Raw genomic sequence first — 19,698 nt, forward strand, 5'->3', positions numbered from 1 at the left:
CCATTATTGAATACAAGAATAGCAACCTGTTGAGTTGTTTAAACCTCAGGAGGAGAAAAACCTCCAGCATATTAACTGTTTTCTTGTGCCGGGGAACTAATGCCAGTGTCAGAGGTTCTCAGCTACTCCTCATTACCACAGTAGACTCAATCTGCCAAGACACACAAAAATAATGCCACACATATTTGACAATAGTTTATCCTTTTCCAGTACTAGAAGCTCGGTTATGGTGCATAAAACTATCTATGCATTAGAGAGTCCTAATCAAGTTATGCAACTTTTTTGCAGATGGTGAATTCACTGCCAGCAGCAAAACTGCCATGCAAATATTCCAGTTACAGTTCCACCAAGTTGAAAAATCCTCCCTAGTACAAGTAGCTACTTTGAAAGTTGGCTGTATCATAATACCAGCAACTTAATTATCTATTCAGCCTTGCACTTTCCAAGGTCTTTTTGCTTCAGTCTGCCCCTATTAAGATGCACATTTATCAGAAGGTTGATTCACATTCAGACTGTGTCCAACTACAGACCTGAACTGGGCTCTCTTCATTCCATATCTGAATTTCTAATGCTCCTAAAGTATTTAAAATATATAATTATATGGCACATAAATCATTAGTGTAATGCAGTACTTCCACACTATTTCTTCTAACACCTCTCGAGTCTCAGTTCTTGTCCCATTCCTCAGCTGGGACATGGGTGTGTTCAGAGCTGACTCAGTGTAGGCAGCTCTGCTCTCCAGGGTTCCTCCAGTAAACTGCTCTCTCACTAGTCCGTCAGAAATAACTTGTCCCATGTAGCTGTGTCCTTTAAGCCACACTATCCCAGCTGGCAGAATCCTTGCTAATTGGCTCTTTTTATTAGTTTCAGTTTATTTGTTTCAGTTACTTAGTACTACCAAATATCATTCCTTATGTAATGCTCAAAAATACCTCTATGGCTTGTTTTTATCTTCATTTAAGGAGTAATCATAAACAATTTTAAAAAACAGGATACTCTGGTGGATGTCTGGTTTTTCCATTTATGGATCATTCCTTGTACATATCCAAAATTATTCTATTCAGAAGTGAGCCTACCGAATTTCATTTTCTGTATGAAGGAGATTTAGTTACTAAATATCTCCATCATCTTTGAAACGATGGAGCCCACCATCACCTTGCAAAGTCTCCGCTTATTCTGGTTTCCACTCTGCCCATGCCCACAGACACAGCTGCAGACTGACTGCATACTCACAGCTCTCTGTCCACATACTAATTTCTGGAGATGAGGGAATTTGGAAAAGTTAGATTCTCTAACATTCCAATGCAAACATGCTTGGGGTGGTCTCTTTCCGTATTTCAAGGTTTCAGCCAACACTGAAACATCCTCAGCAGAGTGACTTGATGGCCACATTAGTCTGCACTTGTAGATACATCACGTTCCACTAAACAGCACCAAACCCTGAAATTTTGCCTTCTTTGTGCCAGGTGACATTTCCAACCCACCAACCTCTCCATAACGCTTGACTTCAATAGCTTTGCCTTCTTCCTGTTACTGTTCCTGCTACCTATCTGACCTTGTAGTACACAACCAGCACCTGGCAGTGCTTTTCTGCTTTTTGCAAGTATTTTGAGCCTGGCAGAGAAAGCGCTACACAGGCAGGGGAAATGGAGAACAAGTACAACGGTTAGCAGCAACAAACAAAGCAGCAGCTTGGACCAGGAGGTGGTGATAGAGGGAGAAAACAGGGGAATTTGAGAAACCCTCTTATCTATGGGGGACTGGGAGAGGAAGGAGCTGACTCCTTCCCAGAAGACCCATCTGCCAGGCAGATGAGCCATCAAAGAGAAGAGGTCTTCCAGGAGCCAAACCCCAGTCATGAGGAACTGTTTGAGTTTTGGCCACAAACCTGAAAGTGTGAAAGCTCAGCCCTGTGCTGAAGATGATACCATGCTTTAGCTACAAATGAGTCAAGCAGGGTGGCGGGAAAGAACAGGCTCTTCATTCGCACAGCAATTTAACTGCATTGTATTTTTAACTGCAAAGAAGCTCCAGGAATAAATTTGTCTCAAAAGGCTCCTGAACATCATGTTAATATTAATTATTCAATTCTCAGCCTCCCAAGAACACTTTCATCTCTAATAGCAGATTTTCAGTCTCTCTTATTGGAAATATTCTCCTGTTTTCCTAAATAAAATAGTCTATCTCAGAAGTAAACATTATTTTGCTACTGATTCCAATGAAATCAGGATTTCAAGCAATGCATTTATAGAATGAATACCAATTTGACATATTCAAGCAAATATTCTTTAAAATATGATAATTCATCACTGTATTTTCTTTATAGCATGTAAATGAGCAAGAGAGAAGAAAAGCTATTTTCAGAGCTTTCTAAGGCACATTCCATTACTTTTATCACATACCTCTGTCTTCTGTAGTTTCTTTCCATACAAAAAGAAGAGAAAGAAAGAAAGAGTTATCACTATGCAGTTATACATAGTCAGTAAGAGAAAAAAAAAGGAGAAAAGCAATGTATGCAGAATTAAATTTTTGCTCAAAATATTTCTACAGAAAACACTTCTGAAATAAACATACTTATAAACATACTAAATCAGAATAAACAAGGAAAATATATTCGTGTTGATGGCTAAAGTCAGCGCTCAGCTGGAGGTGCAGTTCATGATGAGATTAAGTCTATTCACCGTGATGCTGTTAGTGAAAGGTGCACTCTTGCCCTCCACCTCCAAAAACTAATCCCACTGGCTAGATGTGATCTCAAAATCAGCCCTTAACTTTTAGAGTTGTATTTGAAACGGAAGTCCAGATTTTCAGATACTGCAGGAAGCTGAGGGTAATATGCATAACCTACTATCCTATACTGTCCTAATCTTCATGCTTTTTTCCAAATGCTCCTTTCCTTACATATTTCTGAGCTTCCCTCAGCCTACCTCAGTCTAACAAAACAGCAGGGGATGTGCCAGTTCATTATGTCAAACCACTGGGGCCGTGTCCCAGCCACAGCACTGTCTGCCCCTGAACCTGCCCTGCCCTCCAACACACCAAGGACCTGTGGAAGAAGGGCTTCAGGAGTCAGTCTCACTCTCTTTGGTGACAAAGTAAGTACCTTGAATCTTTTTTTAATACACGCAAAAACCCTAAACCCATCTGGTTTTAGTAGAAATTCACAAAAGGAGAAAAACTGAAAAAAATCAGTCAGGCTAAAATAATCCATTTTGCCTCTCAGTAAGCGGAACACTGACAGCTCTACACCAGGAGAGAACTTGCACCTTATTTGCAAATTACAGATCTCTCTCTTACCAAAAAACATGCCTGAATTAATTTCAGGTTAAGCTGACAGTATATAAGCATCTGCTGAAGGAAGCCTATCGTTAAATGCTTTACTGACTGACTAAAGACTAATCCTGCTAAATTTACTTCATCATTAGGAAAGATTTATAATTGAATCAGATTATAATCTTGTATTTCCTTTGTTAGATATAGTAAAATCATAATCTGATCTTCTACAAAAAAAGAAAACAAATAACTAAATAAGAAATAAATTTCAAACCTGGATCATGCTCTCCAAACTCACATACACATTGCTTGAAAAATGCTAATACTATAAAAATGTCACTGTGTAAATACAATGCAATTTGGATTTTTTAGATTATGTTTGAATTGTTCTTTCCATAACATAATCAGCTATCAGATGAAATAAACATATTTTTAAACTGTATTAAGAAGAACACAATTTACTTACTTGTAACCCCAACCAGTTATTCCTAAAACGAGAGCCAACACTAAAATGGTGCCAGCAATAGCCCCTATTATTATGTTTGTGCTAACAACACCTGGAAACACAAGAAAGAGGAAAAATATACAGGGTTTTAGGAGAAAAATATACAAAACCAGTAAATGCTCTGTCTTTCAAAAGCCTGCTTGGACAACTTGCACTAGGCTGAGTAATTGTAACCACTGATATAATCTTGAAGTATAGCAAGGACATAAAAAGATCATTTGTAAATCAAGCTTTGACCTCCATGTCCATTTCCCTTAACTGAACGCTTGCTAACATGGGAAAGTTGTGGCAGGTATGCCAATATAATGTCACCAATATTAAACTGCTGTACCTTATGTTCTTGTAACCTGCCTGGCAAATACATGCTTATATTGGAATAGAATGACTATTTGTTTGGTTTTGCTCAAATCCCTTCCATAGCTGAATAAACTAACCAAAAGAGACATTCTGGAAGACGGCAAAACTGTCCCCCCATAAGGATTTATCATGAAAAACATTTACATCCTCACTTTTCCACAATATATCTTTCTCTTGTATGCAAGCCTAAAGATGAATAAAAGCTTTCACTCAAAAAATGTAAAAGCCTAAAATCTGTGTGCCAACATTCTGCATACTGGCCATGTAATGAAAAATTTACAAATAAAAACCAATCATGTAAGTAACATTACCTTTCCATCTAGATATGAAAAGTCCCAGTAACTTTTTGCTTGTCCTCATCTATCAATATACTTAATATACTTAATATACTCAGATGATTGGGACAAGCAAGGTACAAGCAGACACACCAGTGCCAGTCCCGAGAGGTGCACTGAGTGCTTGTGAGCGGCACGGCTCGCATCCAGCCCCAGGTCTGAGACCTCATTCACAGACATCAAGTGCTTCTGCTGTGGGAGGAAGGGAAGGGAATGAGGGTCCTAATGGTGCACTGTGTTGTATGCTAACTGAAAGAGTAGCTGGTCTAGTTTTTCTTAATGAACTCTCCTCAAATCCAAGCTTTTCCAGTTATTGGTAAAAATTATAACAATGTACCTTTATTGATGGCATCTTTATCAAAAAATATGTCATCTTTGATGCGAGAACTGCAGTCATCTCCTCCCCAGAATCGGTCACAGACACACTTTATTTCATTGCTACAAACCTGCAGCCAAAAGTGTAGCTCAGAATAAAATCATAAAATTAATCTATTCCCGTAATTAATACTTGCAGTATAGGTACAGACACATAGCACTGATTTTGACTGCCTGCAAAATTTTGCAAAACATTTTTAATATACAGCAATTTTAATTTATATTAGATATAAGTGTACTATTATACTATATGTAATATGTATTAATTACATTACTATATTTTAATGTAATATATAAAAGAGCCATTTATAATTGCTTTGGGAGACACTGAACTTCAATGATTTTATTTTTTCAATATATGATGAAGAGGTTAATTTCAGACAAAAAAGGGAGTTTTAATGAAGCGTAGAAGACAAAAGACATTATGAGAGAACAACTCCTTTGATCTCAGCTCAGATGTAGGGACCTGAACACTGTTTCAAACTGCGTGAGGGACAAGGGGACTCGCCAGGGCCATAATAAAGCCATAGGCTGTGCACTGAGCAGAGAAGCTGCCACTAGCCAAAAGCCAGCTCACTGCCCTCTTCTCTAGGGCAAAGTAACTCTCAGCAAACAAAATCCAACAACTTTATGAACCCTCTTGGCTGTTTACACAATAAAGAGTGAATTAAAAAGAGCATCTGGATGAACAGAAACCCAAGTTTCTCAGTTCATAAACCTTTATATTCTCCAGTACGTTGTTTGAGGAAGTATCAATCAAGGTAGCAGAAGTGCTAGCAAAAGAATTGATTGATAAAATTTTTGCAAAACTAGTACATACTTACTATGATTCATTATTTAATATGCCTTGACTGGTATATGCATTATGTTTACTTATATGCCTCCTCCCCCTTTCCTTTTCAAAAGCTTTTCCAGTATAAAGACTTCTAGAGTCATGCTGCTGGCTTCCTGAAAGGTCTAGCTAGTACACTACACAACGTCAGGTACTCAGCAAAAACAGAAAAAAGGATTAAAGAGTACAAAAACATACACCGTGTCCTGAACAAATCTGGCTGTCTGTGGTGCCTGGGCAGGTACTGAAGTTGAAGGCCTCGGTGGGGAGGCAGCGATGCTCAAGGCAGACCATGTTCGGCCCACACGGCGTCCCATTCTCCACATAGCCCAGGTCTGTCTCCTCATCGAGCTTCACATGGCCGCCACTGCAAGACAACCAAGAGGACCCCAGAGACTTGTGCTGTGATTAGATGGGACTGCTTGAGAAACTGGGCTCAGGGCTGCTGCCTTCATTTCTCTCTGCATTATATGATGCCCAGGACCAGGAAAGTGTTAAGTATTGGCTTATTTATCTCACCAGCCCTAATGTGAAACAAACCGAAACACAGTATATCTACATCAAAAAATGTAATGGTGAAAACAAAGACCATTTTTCCTATGTAAGAGCTAGTATTAGGTAAAACACTGAGTTTACTTGTGTAGGACTTTATTTCATCTTACTGTTGTGTGAAGCTATGAGAACACACCAGGTCTATAATTGGGATTCAGCTAACATATGGCAACGTATTAAGCTGCCAGTTAGCTTTGGCAGTGCAGTGCAGTATTTTAAGTACATTAAGTACTGTACAAACATTAAAGAATGTAAAATCAAGAGGCCAGAGAAGAGCATTATGCCTCTACAGGCAAAATTAACTACTACACAGAGGGGACTGCAAAACAGCTGCACTCCCCACACGCAGTCCATTTCCTGAAGCTTAACAAAGGTTGAGCTGGAATAATGGTTATGTGTTAATAGGGAAAAAACGTTAATGTAAACAGATGTTCTCCACTTAGAAATGAGAAAGCTGCTTTCCTATGCAAGATGAATATTGATTGTCTCTGTTCTGTTTTCCAGATTTCCAATTACCTGCAATTGTAGACTTTTCCAAACTGCAAGATTGACGATGTGATTTCACCATCAAGTTCTCCAAGTCTAGGTACACTGGATATATTGGAGCACAGAAGGTATCCACAAAGCACATCCCTGAATTGAGAGAATAAACAGATACTCACCAAAAATAAAATTCAATAAAAATGGATAATAAAAAAATGTAGGTTTTTTCACTTGTTTTGTAATATGCTTTTTATTCCTTGTTTTTTTCCCAGTGACAGTAACTCCCACAAATAATGTCTTGTTTCCCAAGAAAATTACTCTCCTTGGAGCTTAGACTGGGAAAAGTCTCTTTTATGATGCATTATCAAAAATGCTCTGAGTAATAGCAAGGAGGGAGCTGTCAAGAACAAACCACATCAAATTGATTTAATATCCTACTAAGATACAGTAACTGGCCCACAGAGGAGAAACAGTAGATACTGGCTTTAAACAAACTCTCATATGACACATATGTAAGGGAACCAGAGACACCAAGTTTAATTCAGCTGTTGAAGAGACTTTACAATTTGTGTGCAGAGACTTGTGCACTGTCAGAATAGAAGGATCTGGCCTCTCCCATATTACTGAATATTTTTGCTCATGAATTTGTAATGGAACAGAAGTAAGGTTATCAAATCTGCACAGAAAGGTGGGAAAGGATATTAGTTCACCTGTAGGCCAGGACTAGAATTCAAATGGCATTGCAAGAATGGAGAATTCATCTGAAAAAACAGGGTGCAGTTTGATAAGGACTGGCAAAAGGTTCAGAAATGGGCAGAAATAATCAAATGCATAAATACAGAATGTGAAACTATGGTCTAGGCAGCAACTTGCAGGAAAAGATGTGGAAAGTTACAATACAATGAAAACTGAACACAACTTAGCAATGCAATGGCACAGCGTAAAAGGTGAACACAGATGTGAAACCACAGGCTGCTCTCCTCAGCACTGCTAAGCCTCACCAACAGCATTAGGAACACTTTTGGTCCAAGTGCTCCCAAAGCTCAGATGGTGCTCACCTGTCAGAGGTCATCTCCTCTCGACACTCTGCTCCCTCCAGAATTTCCTGCACTATGGTCTGCAGAAGTCTGATCCATACAGAGGCTTTTTGAGCCTCTTCATGCCAGCTAAAGAACTGGATCAGGGATAAAAAAATCTCCTAGCAGTTGTTTTCTAAATGGATCAACTCACTGTTTATTGCACTGTATCCAAGAGTCCTTGTCTCTTCCACAGTTTCCTTTCTCGGTTCCTTCAATATTCAGCTTCTCATAGCAGTACCTGTCAGCAGCTGTCACTTCTAAAAACAGAAACAAGTATCTTCTAAGAAGCTGAAGACTTTGAAAAGCCAGGTCCTGGGAAATGGGGATGCACAATCAAAGCAGAGCGTCCCAATCTGTGAACTGCAGTACCATGGTCTGCACGTGGCCTGTGAAACTCTGTACAGTGCTCTCAATGGAAAGTTTTATATTGGCACCACAGGACTGTTTTAAAATTTTGTTCAGATTGACCAGGGTTTATTGGTCAAAAATGTCCAGAAGCCACTGAAGTAAATCAATGAATATGAGTATAGGTTCCCTAGGTAGTTATTAATGAGAACTTAAACCTAAGACTTCAGAATAATCACCAGTAAGTTAACCAACACTAGAGAAAGAGCTGGAAAAGAGCACAGAAAGACAAAATGAGGGGGGAAGGTGGGGAGGGACATGCAGTCCTAGCTTTTTTAAATGGTTCTAAATGTGTGTCTTCCAAAATTTTTCTTAGCTAAGATATTCTTTAAAGCCACGTGAACAACTTAGAAACAATAATATTCACTCACTTTCACCCCAGATATATTTACACTGCCGGTCCCTGGTTTTACATCTTCCTCCAAAACAAATACCCTAGTGAGAAAGAAAAGATACAGAAAAAGTTTCAAATAACTTGGTTTTCCAAAATATGTATTTGTTTAATATGCAGATTTGTCACATGCTTTCTATTGAGGCAACTAATATGTGATTTTACTTTCTGTTCATTTAAATGTTTAGCACCCAAAACTTAGGAATGTCAGCAGAACTGTCCCAGGTGACTTCCAAAGATCTTAAATCAAAATCTATAAAAAGCAATCTATAAAAGCAGAAAGAATGTAAAATAAAGTGCTAATTACCTGCTTGTTATCACATGAATATCCATCCATTTTATGAATGTTGGGAGAACACTATAGAAAGAGAAAATAACTAATAGATCATAGATCAGACAAGCATGGAAGCAAAGTATAGAACAAAAGTCATATGGAAAATTATTTCAGTATCATGCTGGTTTTTTCAGTATCAGCAGGTTTAATACAATTTTTAGACACCTTACTACACAAAATGGTAACACTCATAGTGATTGAGAGACTACAGGTGGGTTTTTTTCATCTCTTGGATAGAAAATATAAAAATCACCTGACTGGAATTTCCTGTGCAGTTCTCTGCAATATCACAATCATTCACTGCTTCTCGGCACAAAACTCCTTTAGGTTCAAACTGGAAAAAAAAAAGGACAGAAAATTAGTGTCTTGGTTTCTCTGTATCTTGCCTTAAATGCAATGCTTCCTTAGAGTTTTAACTAAAATAAAAAACAGGAACTATTAATGTGCTGACTGAAGTGAGATGTTGCACCACCCAAGCCATGGCCATTTGCACCTCAAATACTGTGTTCAGTTTTGGGCCCCTCAGTACAAGAAGGACATTGAGGTGCTGGAGTGTCCAGAGAAGGGCAACGAAGCTGGTGAAGGGACTGGAGCACAAGTCTCATGAGGAGCGGCTGAGGGAACTGGGGCTGTTTAGCCTGGAGGAGGCTGAGGGGTGACCTTGTTGCTCTCTACAACTACCTCAAAGGAGGTTGCACTAATGTGGGTGTTAGTCTCTTCTCCCAAGTAATTAGCGAAAGGACAAGAGGAAATGGTCTCAAGTTGCGTCAGGGGAGGTTAAGATTAGACAGTAGGAAAAATTTCTTCACTGCAAGAGTGGTCAGGCATTGGAACAGGCTCCCCAGAGAGGTGGTGGAGTCACCATCCCTGAAGGTGTTCAAAAAACATGTAGACATGGCACTTCAGGACATGGTTTAGTAGACACGGTGGTGTTGGGTTGACGGTTGGACTTGATAATCTTAGAGGTCTTTTCCACTCTTAAAGATTCTATGATTCTATGATTTACTGGTGCAAGTGGCACCCCTCTCTGAGGCACCCCCTCCCAAATGCATTGAGTGCAGGGCCGAGCAGGATCAGTGCTCTCCCGGGACATAGGACCCCTGGGGTTTATCAAACCAATACCCCACTGGCTTGCAGCATTATCTTGACCAGGGCATTGTGCCTTTTTGTGACTATTTTACTCTTCTTTATAAAACAGGGAGAGTGATCCTGATCTTCCCTCTAGGAATAAAGAACACTGCAAAGCTTTAGGTGTAAACACTCTGGTTATTACAATGCCCCGATATTGCTGTAGAACAGAAACTATTACTAAATGTACTGAATTCTGTATGGTTTGACATAATTTTCTAAGTGACCAGACATTTAACAATGAAAAATGTACCAGAGACCTAACATAGTCATTTTGGTTAAAGACTTCTGTGCTAAGTCTCAAGACCTGTAAAAGCAGGAAGACATCCTATTAGTAGCAATTGTTAGTGCTTCTGGTCATGGACATACTACAGATTCCTCCTTTCTCCTGAAAAGTTTAATTCTGTGATACCCGGTTCATTTTGCAGCTCTGTGACTTTTTGGAGGGATCTGCATGCACGTACATATTTTTGGGGACAACTGCTAACTTCACAGCTGGTGTGAACGGGCACACGTCAGTGGAAGAGCTAGACTCTGGTACTTTCTCAGCCTTCAGCTTATCTTTTTCCTATCAGTCTCTGGAAAAATGCAGAGAGACAGGAATGTTGTCAGAGACACCACAGGATGCTGGGATGTACACTCACCACGCTTTGCTTGCAATCCCTCCTTCAGGCAGGGTATTACAGGGGAAGGTAACCCCAAGTTTGGGAACTGTTATGGTTTTTTGAGTTGTCCTGATTAACATCTCCTAGGGACACATGATTTGCAAGATTCTGCCTCTCTCTTCATTGGCTCACCCTCGCCACTCTGTATGTAGATAAACCCTTGTCTCATTTGCAAAAATAATGTAGGTACACAGAAGCTTAATTTTTTTCTGATAGTCTTTAATATGGTGCCTATGTGACTTGGATACTTCAACAAAATTCACCCACACTGGCAATCTGCTGATTTTTTTTTTATATTACATTAAAAAAAAGGAATGTGCTTAGGGAAATGTGATCTGTTCCAGCATAATCTGTGCTTTTTCTTTTTTTAACATTAGGATGAGCACAAAGTCAAGAATATGGTCCACAGTTATTACTAATGTTCCTCCCAAGGAAATGAAACCTTCAAATGCCCACAGACAAAGATAAAAATATCACACATAGTACACCACAGTTTTAATAACATTAATAATAATTATCATTATTACTAAATGAGTATAAACAACTATTTGAAGTCATACTTAGCTGGGCTCCCTTAGAGCCAAGATCTGGCTAAACCTCCTTTTACTATTTACTGAAGTATCAGGAAGAATAACTAATAGTTTACATAGGGCTTGATTCCCTTTACTCAATGGGATTTCAGTCAGTCCAAACATGAGGAGTCATGGGCAGACCTAAATGAAACTGAAGGCAGGTATCTTTTAGATGAACGCTTCTGAACAATTCTGTTAGCTGCAGGTTTGGGTTTTTTTACTATATCCTTCTCCCAGGCCCTCTGTGGTACAATTTTTCCACTCAGTCTCATGAGGCAAATCCAGAGCAGCACGTAAGGCATTGGTAGCAGCACATGGGTAAGGATGGGCGTGTTTAAACGACAACGTCTAAGGAAACCTCATGGAGCTTCAACCTGATTCAAACTGGTCTGAAACTGGAAGGCTTTAATTCACCCCTGCATTTGACCACAGTCCCTGCTCCAAGAAGCCAAGCCTAAAAGACAGAGAATAGCCCCTGACGAACCAGTTTTCAGCCAACTTTAAAAGGTAAGCTTTCAGAATAGTAATCACAAGGTCTGCAAGGAAAAAGACATGTGCTGTGGTGCCTGTAGCCACCTGGATGCATTCCTGCCAGGATGCTGCAGAGAAGGTCATTGCCCTTACCCGGCACTTCCGACAGCAAAGCCCGTTGCTGCACTGGGAGCCTGCCGTCAGGGTGCAAGTATTGCAGCACTCTCCTCCTTCATTGGCACACTCCTGAGGAACACACACACTTATAACAGAATACATGGGAAAAGCAGATGAGCCCCAAGCTCTCTTAATACTTCTTGTCTTAGCATGCTACCTGAACAGATTTTTAACCAGGCTTTTAAGCACCCGGAGGCAGAAAAAGGCATGCACTGTGGGGCATGAAGCTGCTGTTTCCTATGGAATATAGGAAATAGTTTTTTCTAACTTCACAGTGTTAATCATTATATACTGACATTTTAGTACTGACCAGAGTCATGTTCCCATCTAGGAAAATACCTTCTTTAACATCTTTTAAAGGCTGATTCTGCACAGGTAGCTATTACTATTACTCACCAGAATTTATGTGGTGATAAAATAAAAAAGCTGGCCCACATTGTGTTAAACATGATGGGAAAAGATAAGAAATGATTAATCCTTTGCCACACGACCTTAACATTGCCTGTCTTCCTCCACTTAATGTTAACAGCAGTGATGAGCAGCACCATGTCCTGGAGAATCTAGTTGCCAGTTTATAGTACATTGCACTTACTGCTATCGTCCCACAGTCACACTCTTCTCCATCTTCCACAAAGCCATTGCCACATTCTGGAGGATCCAGAAGCTGCAGGACAAAATCAAAAATCAAAGGGCATGTCTCTCCTAAGGGAATTGTTGTCATATTTACTTTGTACAACGTGGTTTTTTAGATAGCACTCCAAAGGCCTTAACCACAAAACAGTACTTACAACTCAGGAAGAAGTAGACTAGAAACAACACAAACGAAATGTGCAGTGAACTAACAATGTAAACTAATTCAGCAATACTGCTGAGTCACATAGCGTCTTCTGTGCATGAGTGCCATTTTTACAGCAGATTCAGTTTGAGTAGAAGCCACAATCAAAAAGAAAAGGTGTGACAATAAAAGAAAAAAAATCATTATTGTCACATGGGTTGCAATTGCTGTTTTTCTAGAATTCAAGTGATGAGAGCTGTGTCCCAGGTTGAAGCCTACACTATAATTTCAGAAGAAATAGCCATAAAAAACCTCTCCTTTGGGAGCATGTGGCTCAGAAATGCAGGGAGAAGGGAGAGGCTGCGTTTCTTTTTCAGCTTTTGTTGTAGTCAGATGCTTTTTCCTTCCCTTTTTCTCTACCACAGTTGGGAACTTTCAGCAGTTTTCCATGTGTCACAGGCAGATAAGAAATATAGCTTGTGAGGCTTCCTCCCTTTCCCCTTCAGCCTCCCTCCTAAACTGTAACTTAAAATGTCTAAATCTGTATATTTTTAGTAGTGCTTTCCTTTCCCAGGGGCAAGTTTCATTCACCATTTTTTACATAGGAACCATGCTATGCTCTCTTTTAATGGACACTTGTATTCTGTCATTTGCAGTTTCATTGCTACCCGTTTCCTAAAATTTCTAAAAGTAATTCTTAAAAAAAAAAACCTTTTTTTTCCTTTGAGCATAAGAAAACATAATTGTAGCTTTTATTACATAAATGAGAAGGCATATACGTGTGTCACCAAGACTAAACTTTTGCAGATTGTCCTGAGTTCTCCAATTAAACTAGGAGCATTCCAGAAACCACTCTGCTCATGAGCCATCTGCACAAGTACATCGGTCGTGGCATAGAGCTCATTCTCTCCAGCTGCTGCCTTTCTGTCAGTAGCCCACAGGATGGTGCACCACCCCGCATACTTCACTGTGCCACAAACCAGCCTGAGGCTTGTGGCACAGGCTCATGTGCTATTATTAGATCCCCCTATTGAAATGGAAATTTGACTGCAGCATGAAATGCTTATGTGGAATTTAACATTAAATGTAAGCAAGCAATTATCTTTTAGAATTATTAAAGAGCTGTTAAAACTGCTTGTTTCCTAGAAATTTTTCCGGACATCTTAACTTCTTCAGTATCTCTAGGTGTGCTGCACAATACAGACAAGTAAATGGCAGTAACAGAGAGTCCTGCCTTAAAACATTGGGCCAATTTGCTGCAGTACATAGGGACAGCTAAATATGAAATGGAAGAAAAAAAACATGAAAAGCAAATTGGGTAACTTTTCCCCCAAAGTCATATAATTCACCATTAACTTGGAAAGAACATACACTCAAATCTGCTCTAGCAGTCATTGATGTAATTTTCAGGATCACAGCTGATCTTACAGTGGAGCACTGCTGAACACTGCACCAAGCTTGTCACATCAGTTTTCCTTTATCTCATATTTCTCAAAAAGCAAAAGTAAGCTTGTGTTTCACCACCCTTGCTAGGGAACACATGTCTTTGACAGCCTTGTGAATTAGATGATAGGCATTCATTGACAATAACTTTAAACCAACCCAAACAACAATACATAAAAAGAGTCTAAATCACCCTAGCTTCCACATCTAACTTCACATTTCCACATGCCATTAGAAAAAATGTAAATGCTGCCTAAATCTAAATTGAGATGAGAGTAATTGTTTTTTTCTGAGCAACAGATGTGTAAATGAACCTTATCTCTAAAATAAGCCCAAGAAAGACACGTTACACTACGGAAACAATTCACTCAGCAAAGAAATAAAGCCACCAATGTTCCTCTCCACCTTTAAGGAGATGGGAAGAAGCAAACTTCTAAAATTCAAGTGCATTTTAAAGAATGAGAAATCTTACATCTTATTAACAAATTACCGTGCTTTCTCTCCACTTTTAATAATACATTCTTCCATGAAAAGGAGACATTTGAGAAATAAGCAGACTCAGCTTATCCAGATTTGATGCCTTCCCTTCCCCTCTCTAACATTTACTGAAATTCTGTGGTTTTCAGAACATGCATTTTTTCTCAGCTGCTCAGGAAGAACATGCATCACTCCAGAACTGACTTTCTCTTTTATATCTGTGACCACTTCAGCTATCAAGTCTTTTTTCCACATTGGACTGTCTTTCTGCCTTAGCCTCTTTCCTTTGCTTGTTGAAAGACAGCCATTAAATAGATAACATTAATTATACATGGAAAAGAGTCAAGATTATTATCCTGATTACTTTATATTTTAACACATGCTTCAGTAAATGGAGCAGGAATATACTGAAACCCTGCTGCACATCCTCCATTGTAGAAGCATTTGCATCTTGGCTGGAGTTTCTTCAGCCTTCTTTTGTATTTAGCTCCCTTAAATTTCTCAGTTAATCATTTCGCACTCTTTGCATCCTTCACAGGAATATACCCGTTTAGCAGGCCAAAACTGAGACAAGAGAAGCAAAGGCGAATACTATCTCAAGAGACATTCCCCACTTCCCCTGATTTCCAAGATTCATGCAGCAAGACCTCTGATTTTGTACTTTAGAGGCAAATTTGGACAGGATAGGTCAGTCATTTAATTGGGTCCTGATGCTTTTGTAGCTCTCCTGCCCCCAAGCCTTTACGGAGGTAGCATGTCCTGCTAAATGAGGCAAGGTACACTGGCACTGAGAACCAGGATACAGCAGGGATTCACCAGCCTTCCCTGTCGGGGGACTACCCAGCACAAGGCAGGGTTGTGCAGAACCACGTACGCTGGCCTGGGAGGAGCTAACACAGAGCTAAGAAGACCTCAGCAGTTCTCACCAGACACGTTTCTCCCCAGCACACACAGTTCAGGGGATGACAGACCCTGGTGATGAGGATGAGGACCATACGGGCCGCGCCTGGGGAATGAGAAGCATGACGGGCACTCAGCAGCCATGGGCTCTCCTAGTGTCTCTCCTGTACTCCTTGGGGCTTCTTCTGCTCTGCCTCTTCCAGCTTTAGATAAACTAGTCCCAATTTTCAAATGCTGTTCTGAGAGCCATTGTAAAAACTTTGCCTTCTCCCAAGAGGGAGAATATCACAACCACTTGTAACTGCTGGTGCCTGCAAAGCCGCTAGGCTGCATGGCAGTGCACCCCCTGCAGAGGCTCTAGGAGCCATGACTTCATCTTAGGACAGATGTGAAATAAAAGCAATCTTACTTCAGCTTCCAGAGATTTGTACCAAAAGACACCAGTCCAACACAAATTAGAATTCAAGCTGTGCGAAAGTTTACCAAGACACTTGAAACCTCAGCAAATAAATTCAGCAACATACTGAATTAACAATATTCAGAATAAATTGCGTGCGGGATGGTTCTAGATCGAAGCCTGTGGGAACTCTGTTGGACATGAAATCACTTATTAAAAATTTATTTAAATATAATTTCCAAACTTCTATGAACTGAAATCAGCTACTTTCACTCCTATGTCAGAAAATTTAGAACTCAAGAGAGAACCAGAAATATCAAAATTGCCGGTGGGGGGTTTTTTCTAACATGATCATTTTCACTCTTCTTGGTTTCATCTGAACTAGAAATAGAATAGAAATAATACTCACTAATAAGGTATTGCTTACTTTGGTGGGTTTATTGAAAAGGCAGGCTCCACCTCCATTGTTTAAAAATTCATGATACTCTTCGATATCACACTTGGAGAACTTGCTTGGAAGATAATACCTGCACGGAAATAAGGTAGCAGGATTACTTTCTATAGTGCTTTTTACACTGTACTTTCTTTTTTCAAAATAGGAGGAGAAATATAATGTTATACTTTAGAAAAAGTATGAAAAACACACTGTTCAGAATCAGAGTGACTATCCGCTTGTAACTCTACTTAATTTGTAAATCATTTTAGTAAATGGCAACTTTCAACAATTACAAAGAGCTCATGGGAAGTGAGAGGTCTAAAACATTTCACTAAGTTATTTCACGTCAAATACCGCAAATGTTATTACACAGTGTGGGGTTCTCACAAACATGACCTGTTCTACTAACAGGCCTGATCTCAGAAACACATTTATTTCTTCCCGTACATACCACACAAGACAAAGATTGTTCATAGTTAATTTCCCTCTTACATAAAATTGCTCTCCTGGCTCACGGAATTTTTATATAATAGAGCTATGCCATGTTAAAACATGCTTCTAACAAACATCAGCTACATTTCAGCTTCCCTCTCTCATGTGCCCCGCTGAATAAATTTCATTTGAGTACAGTGTGCCAATCTAAGGCACACTGCACCACCTAAAACTAATAAGATGCAGAGAATCTTTGCATGGATACTTTCCACAGGGGAAGATTTTTTTCCCCAAGTAACTTAAATGATCTTTATGTTCAGGTCCTTAGTCATGAAAGTACTTATGCTTCAAGCAGATTTTGGAGTCTCAAGGGCTTTCCTGTATCAGATCATCACTGGATAAAAAAATATTAGCAGAAATGCTACACAAAATAATCATGCATTGCTGGGAGTGATGGCTTGCAAAACATAATTGGTCTTTTCCATCTCTAATGTTTATGATTTAGGTCTAAAGACTACAGAGAATGCGAGATTCACCAACTTTCATCAATAAGCTACGTAAATACAAGCGCTTTTTTTTGTGTGTGTACCTAATTATGTGAAAGGTTTGGACTTCGGATAAAGAATTTAGAGACCATTAGATACGGAATCACTTCTGCAAGAATCAAGAATGCTTCTTAGACTGGCTTTTTAATGTATTAAAAATCAGAAAAATTACATCTAGTATGTTTTTAGGTACACAAGGTGAAAAGGTACACATTCGCATTTCCAAAGAGCTTTGAATGAGATATGCTTCTTTGTTCAAAATTGTTCCAATCACAAAGCTGTTGTGAAACTTTGCAGGTCAGTTTGAAATTAGTTTAATAATTTGGAGAACTGTCTATATCTAAAACTAAATATAGCTTAAAATTCATACACACGAGAAAAGAGAGGCCTGTAACACAACGAATTAAGGTCTGAATACACACATTAAAAAAGCATCAAATTTCATCTAGCAGCAAAAATTTGCTGATCCACTAATCTTTAGATAAAATTTCTCCAATGACAAGTGGGTATAAGTATACCCAACCTCCAATGGGAGCAGTTTTTTAATATTATCACACAAACTAGGGGATAAAAAAAATTATATAAAGATTCCAACAGAAACACTTAAAATGAGACATACTTAAGAAATTTGATAATAGGATTTCCAGAATTAGCATGTGTCATTGTTTGTTCCCACAACTCAACAGCAAACTTGAAGGAGAAAAGAAGCTACGCATGCTTCTGCTTCTTTGCAATTACCTGGCTTGGCTGTTGAGCCCTATGCTTTGTGAGTTAAACCAGCAATCACCAAAAATCTTCACATATCCTCTCATTAACTCATTTATTCTGACATTTGAAAGTGTCTTTTCTACATATGATGTACAGCTAATACCTTACTTTCTGAAAAATGATTGACAGAATATATTCTGCTGAACCACAACAGGCAGACATTTTCACACCTTTTCTTTATGTCATTTTATGAAGGACATGACTTTCCTCTAGTGAAATGCCTTACCCCGTGTCTCCCATTATGCATCCAGACCATGTGTCCTCACACTTGCACTCACCTGACAACAACAACAACAACAAAAAAATTACATCTTGAGTCTTGCAAGTCCAAAAGAATATATTTCTTAGCACAAAACCCACACTGTGATCAATTCCATTTCATATTTAAATACAAGTTGAAAACAGTAATTTGCTAGTTTATTGCACACCTTAGTTTAAGTGTATTGGTGCATGCTGACAAACTTTCTTTCAAAAACTATACATGATTCTATCCAATCCTGAGCTTTGAAAATAGGTCCTGTTTTAACTTCCTTCTCTCAAAGTGAAGTTACGGGAAACTGCAGTGTCGGCCTCCAGCGCTTGCCAATCATGAGTCAGCTCTCCTGCCTTCTCCCATGTCATGATATTTGATTCCCAAATTTTCAGAGTAAAAAAAAAAAAGAATCATTCTAACCCTTCTAATTTTTTAGTTCTCTTCTACTACTACGCTAATGTGACTGGGGAAATCTTTGCTTGGAAAAAAACCCAAAACAACCAAGCAATAATGCACACAAGAATGCATACTGTGATCTGTAAACACCAGCCAGTACAGCAGGATCTAGCGGCTTCTTCCTCTGCTCTCCCTCCCTTCCCTGCCTGTCTCCCCTCCCCAGGCAACTCCCTGGCAGGCAGAGGGTAGCCCTCCCTTCTGCCCTGCCAGGCTGCCTGGGATTGCTTCGCTCTGGTCTCAGCCCCCCACTTTCAAAACTGTGACTCGTGTCTAGTTTTGTACATTTGCTTTGCACGTATACTTTTATCTTTCTCTTTCTGCAATTTGCCTCACTGTAATACATGAACATCAGTTTATTGCTTGCATTTTAGAAGTACAATTAAAAAGGAAACAAGGCTCTGTCCAACAGTTGCATTCTCCTCCCTCCCCACCAAAACTGTGTCCTTCCCCTCTGCTCAGCTGTAAAAAAGGGAACCACCACTATAACCATTTTCACTTTTGCCCTGCCCCTGTATCAGGTTAATGATATGCAGCTAGAAAATGAATACTGAACATGTTAGCAGCATAGAACATCCATCCTACATTTCTGAATATTTCTCAAAACAAAATTACATAAACTGCAAAAATCTTTACATGCAGATGTATCTCTGCTTTATATACTCTCTTTACAATGCCTAAAACCAAAATTCACCTAAGCAGAGTTCTATTACTCAATATAGTAATTTATTTTTCTGAATGTAAGCCACATAAGTATGCATGATCCAATAACTAAGCACTCCAACTCATCATCTAAATTGTTTCAAAACTATACTATTGTTTTAATCATTTTTGTTCTCCATGTGCTGGGACTTCATATAACATGGAAGCAGGGAGGGTGCACAG

General features: G+C 39.2%; 1 protein-coding gene across 6 annotated transcripts in view; it reads right to left on the reverse strand.

Annotated features, from left to right (window-relative positions):
* Positions 1–19,698, reverse strand: part of ADAM22 (ADAM metallopeptidase domain 22) — a 135,495-nt gene that overhangs the window by 20,345 nt on the left and 95,452 nt on the right. For all 6 annotated transcript variants that reach the window (XM_054815010.1, XM_054815006.1, XM_054815004.1 and 3 more), the window contains exons 14-26: positions 18,334–18,385; positions 16,354–16,453; positions 12,527–12,598; positions 11,911–12,003; positions 9,175–9,255; positions 8,895–8,945; positions 8,568–8,631; positions 7,943–8,048; positions 6,746–6,862; positions 5,876–6,044; positions 4,808–4,916; positions 3,740–3,830; positions 2,403–2,420 (exon numbers count right to left, since the gene is read on the reverse strand). In XM_054815010.1, the coding sequence (XP_054670985.1) occupies positions 2,403–2,420; positions 3,740–3,830; positions 4,808–4,916; positions 5,876–6,044; positions 6,746–6,862; positions 7,943–8,048; positions 8,568–8,631; positions 8,895–8,945; positions 9,175–9,255; positions 11,911–12,003; positions 12,527–12,598; positions 16,354–16,453; positions 18,334–18,385 (1,123 nt within the window). The remainder of the gene's footprint in view (positions 1–2,402; positions 2,421–3,739; positions 3,831–4,807; positions 4,917–5,875; positions 6,045–6,745; positions 6,863–7,942; positions 8,049–8,567; positions 8,632–8,894; positions 8,946–9,174; positions 9,256–11,910; positions 12,004–12,526; positions 12,599–16,353; positions 16,454–18,333; positions 18,386–19,698) is intronic.

The sequence above is a fragment of the Grus americana genome, chromosome 2, assembly GCF_028858705.1.
Source record: "Grus americana isolate bGruAme1 chromosome 2, bGruAme1.mat, whole genome shotgun sequence".
NCBI lineage: Eukaryota > Metazoa > Chordata > Aves > Gruiformes > Gruidae > Grus > Grus americana.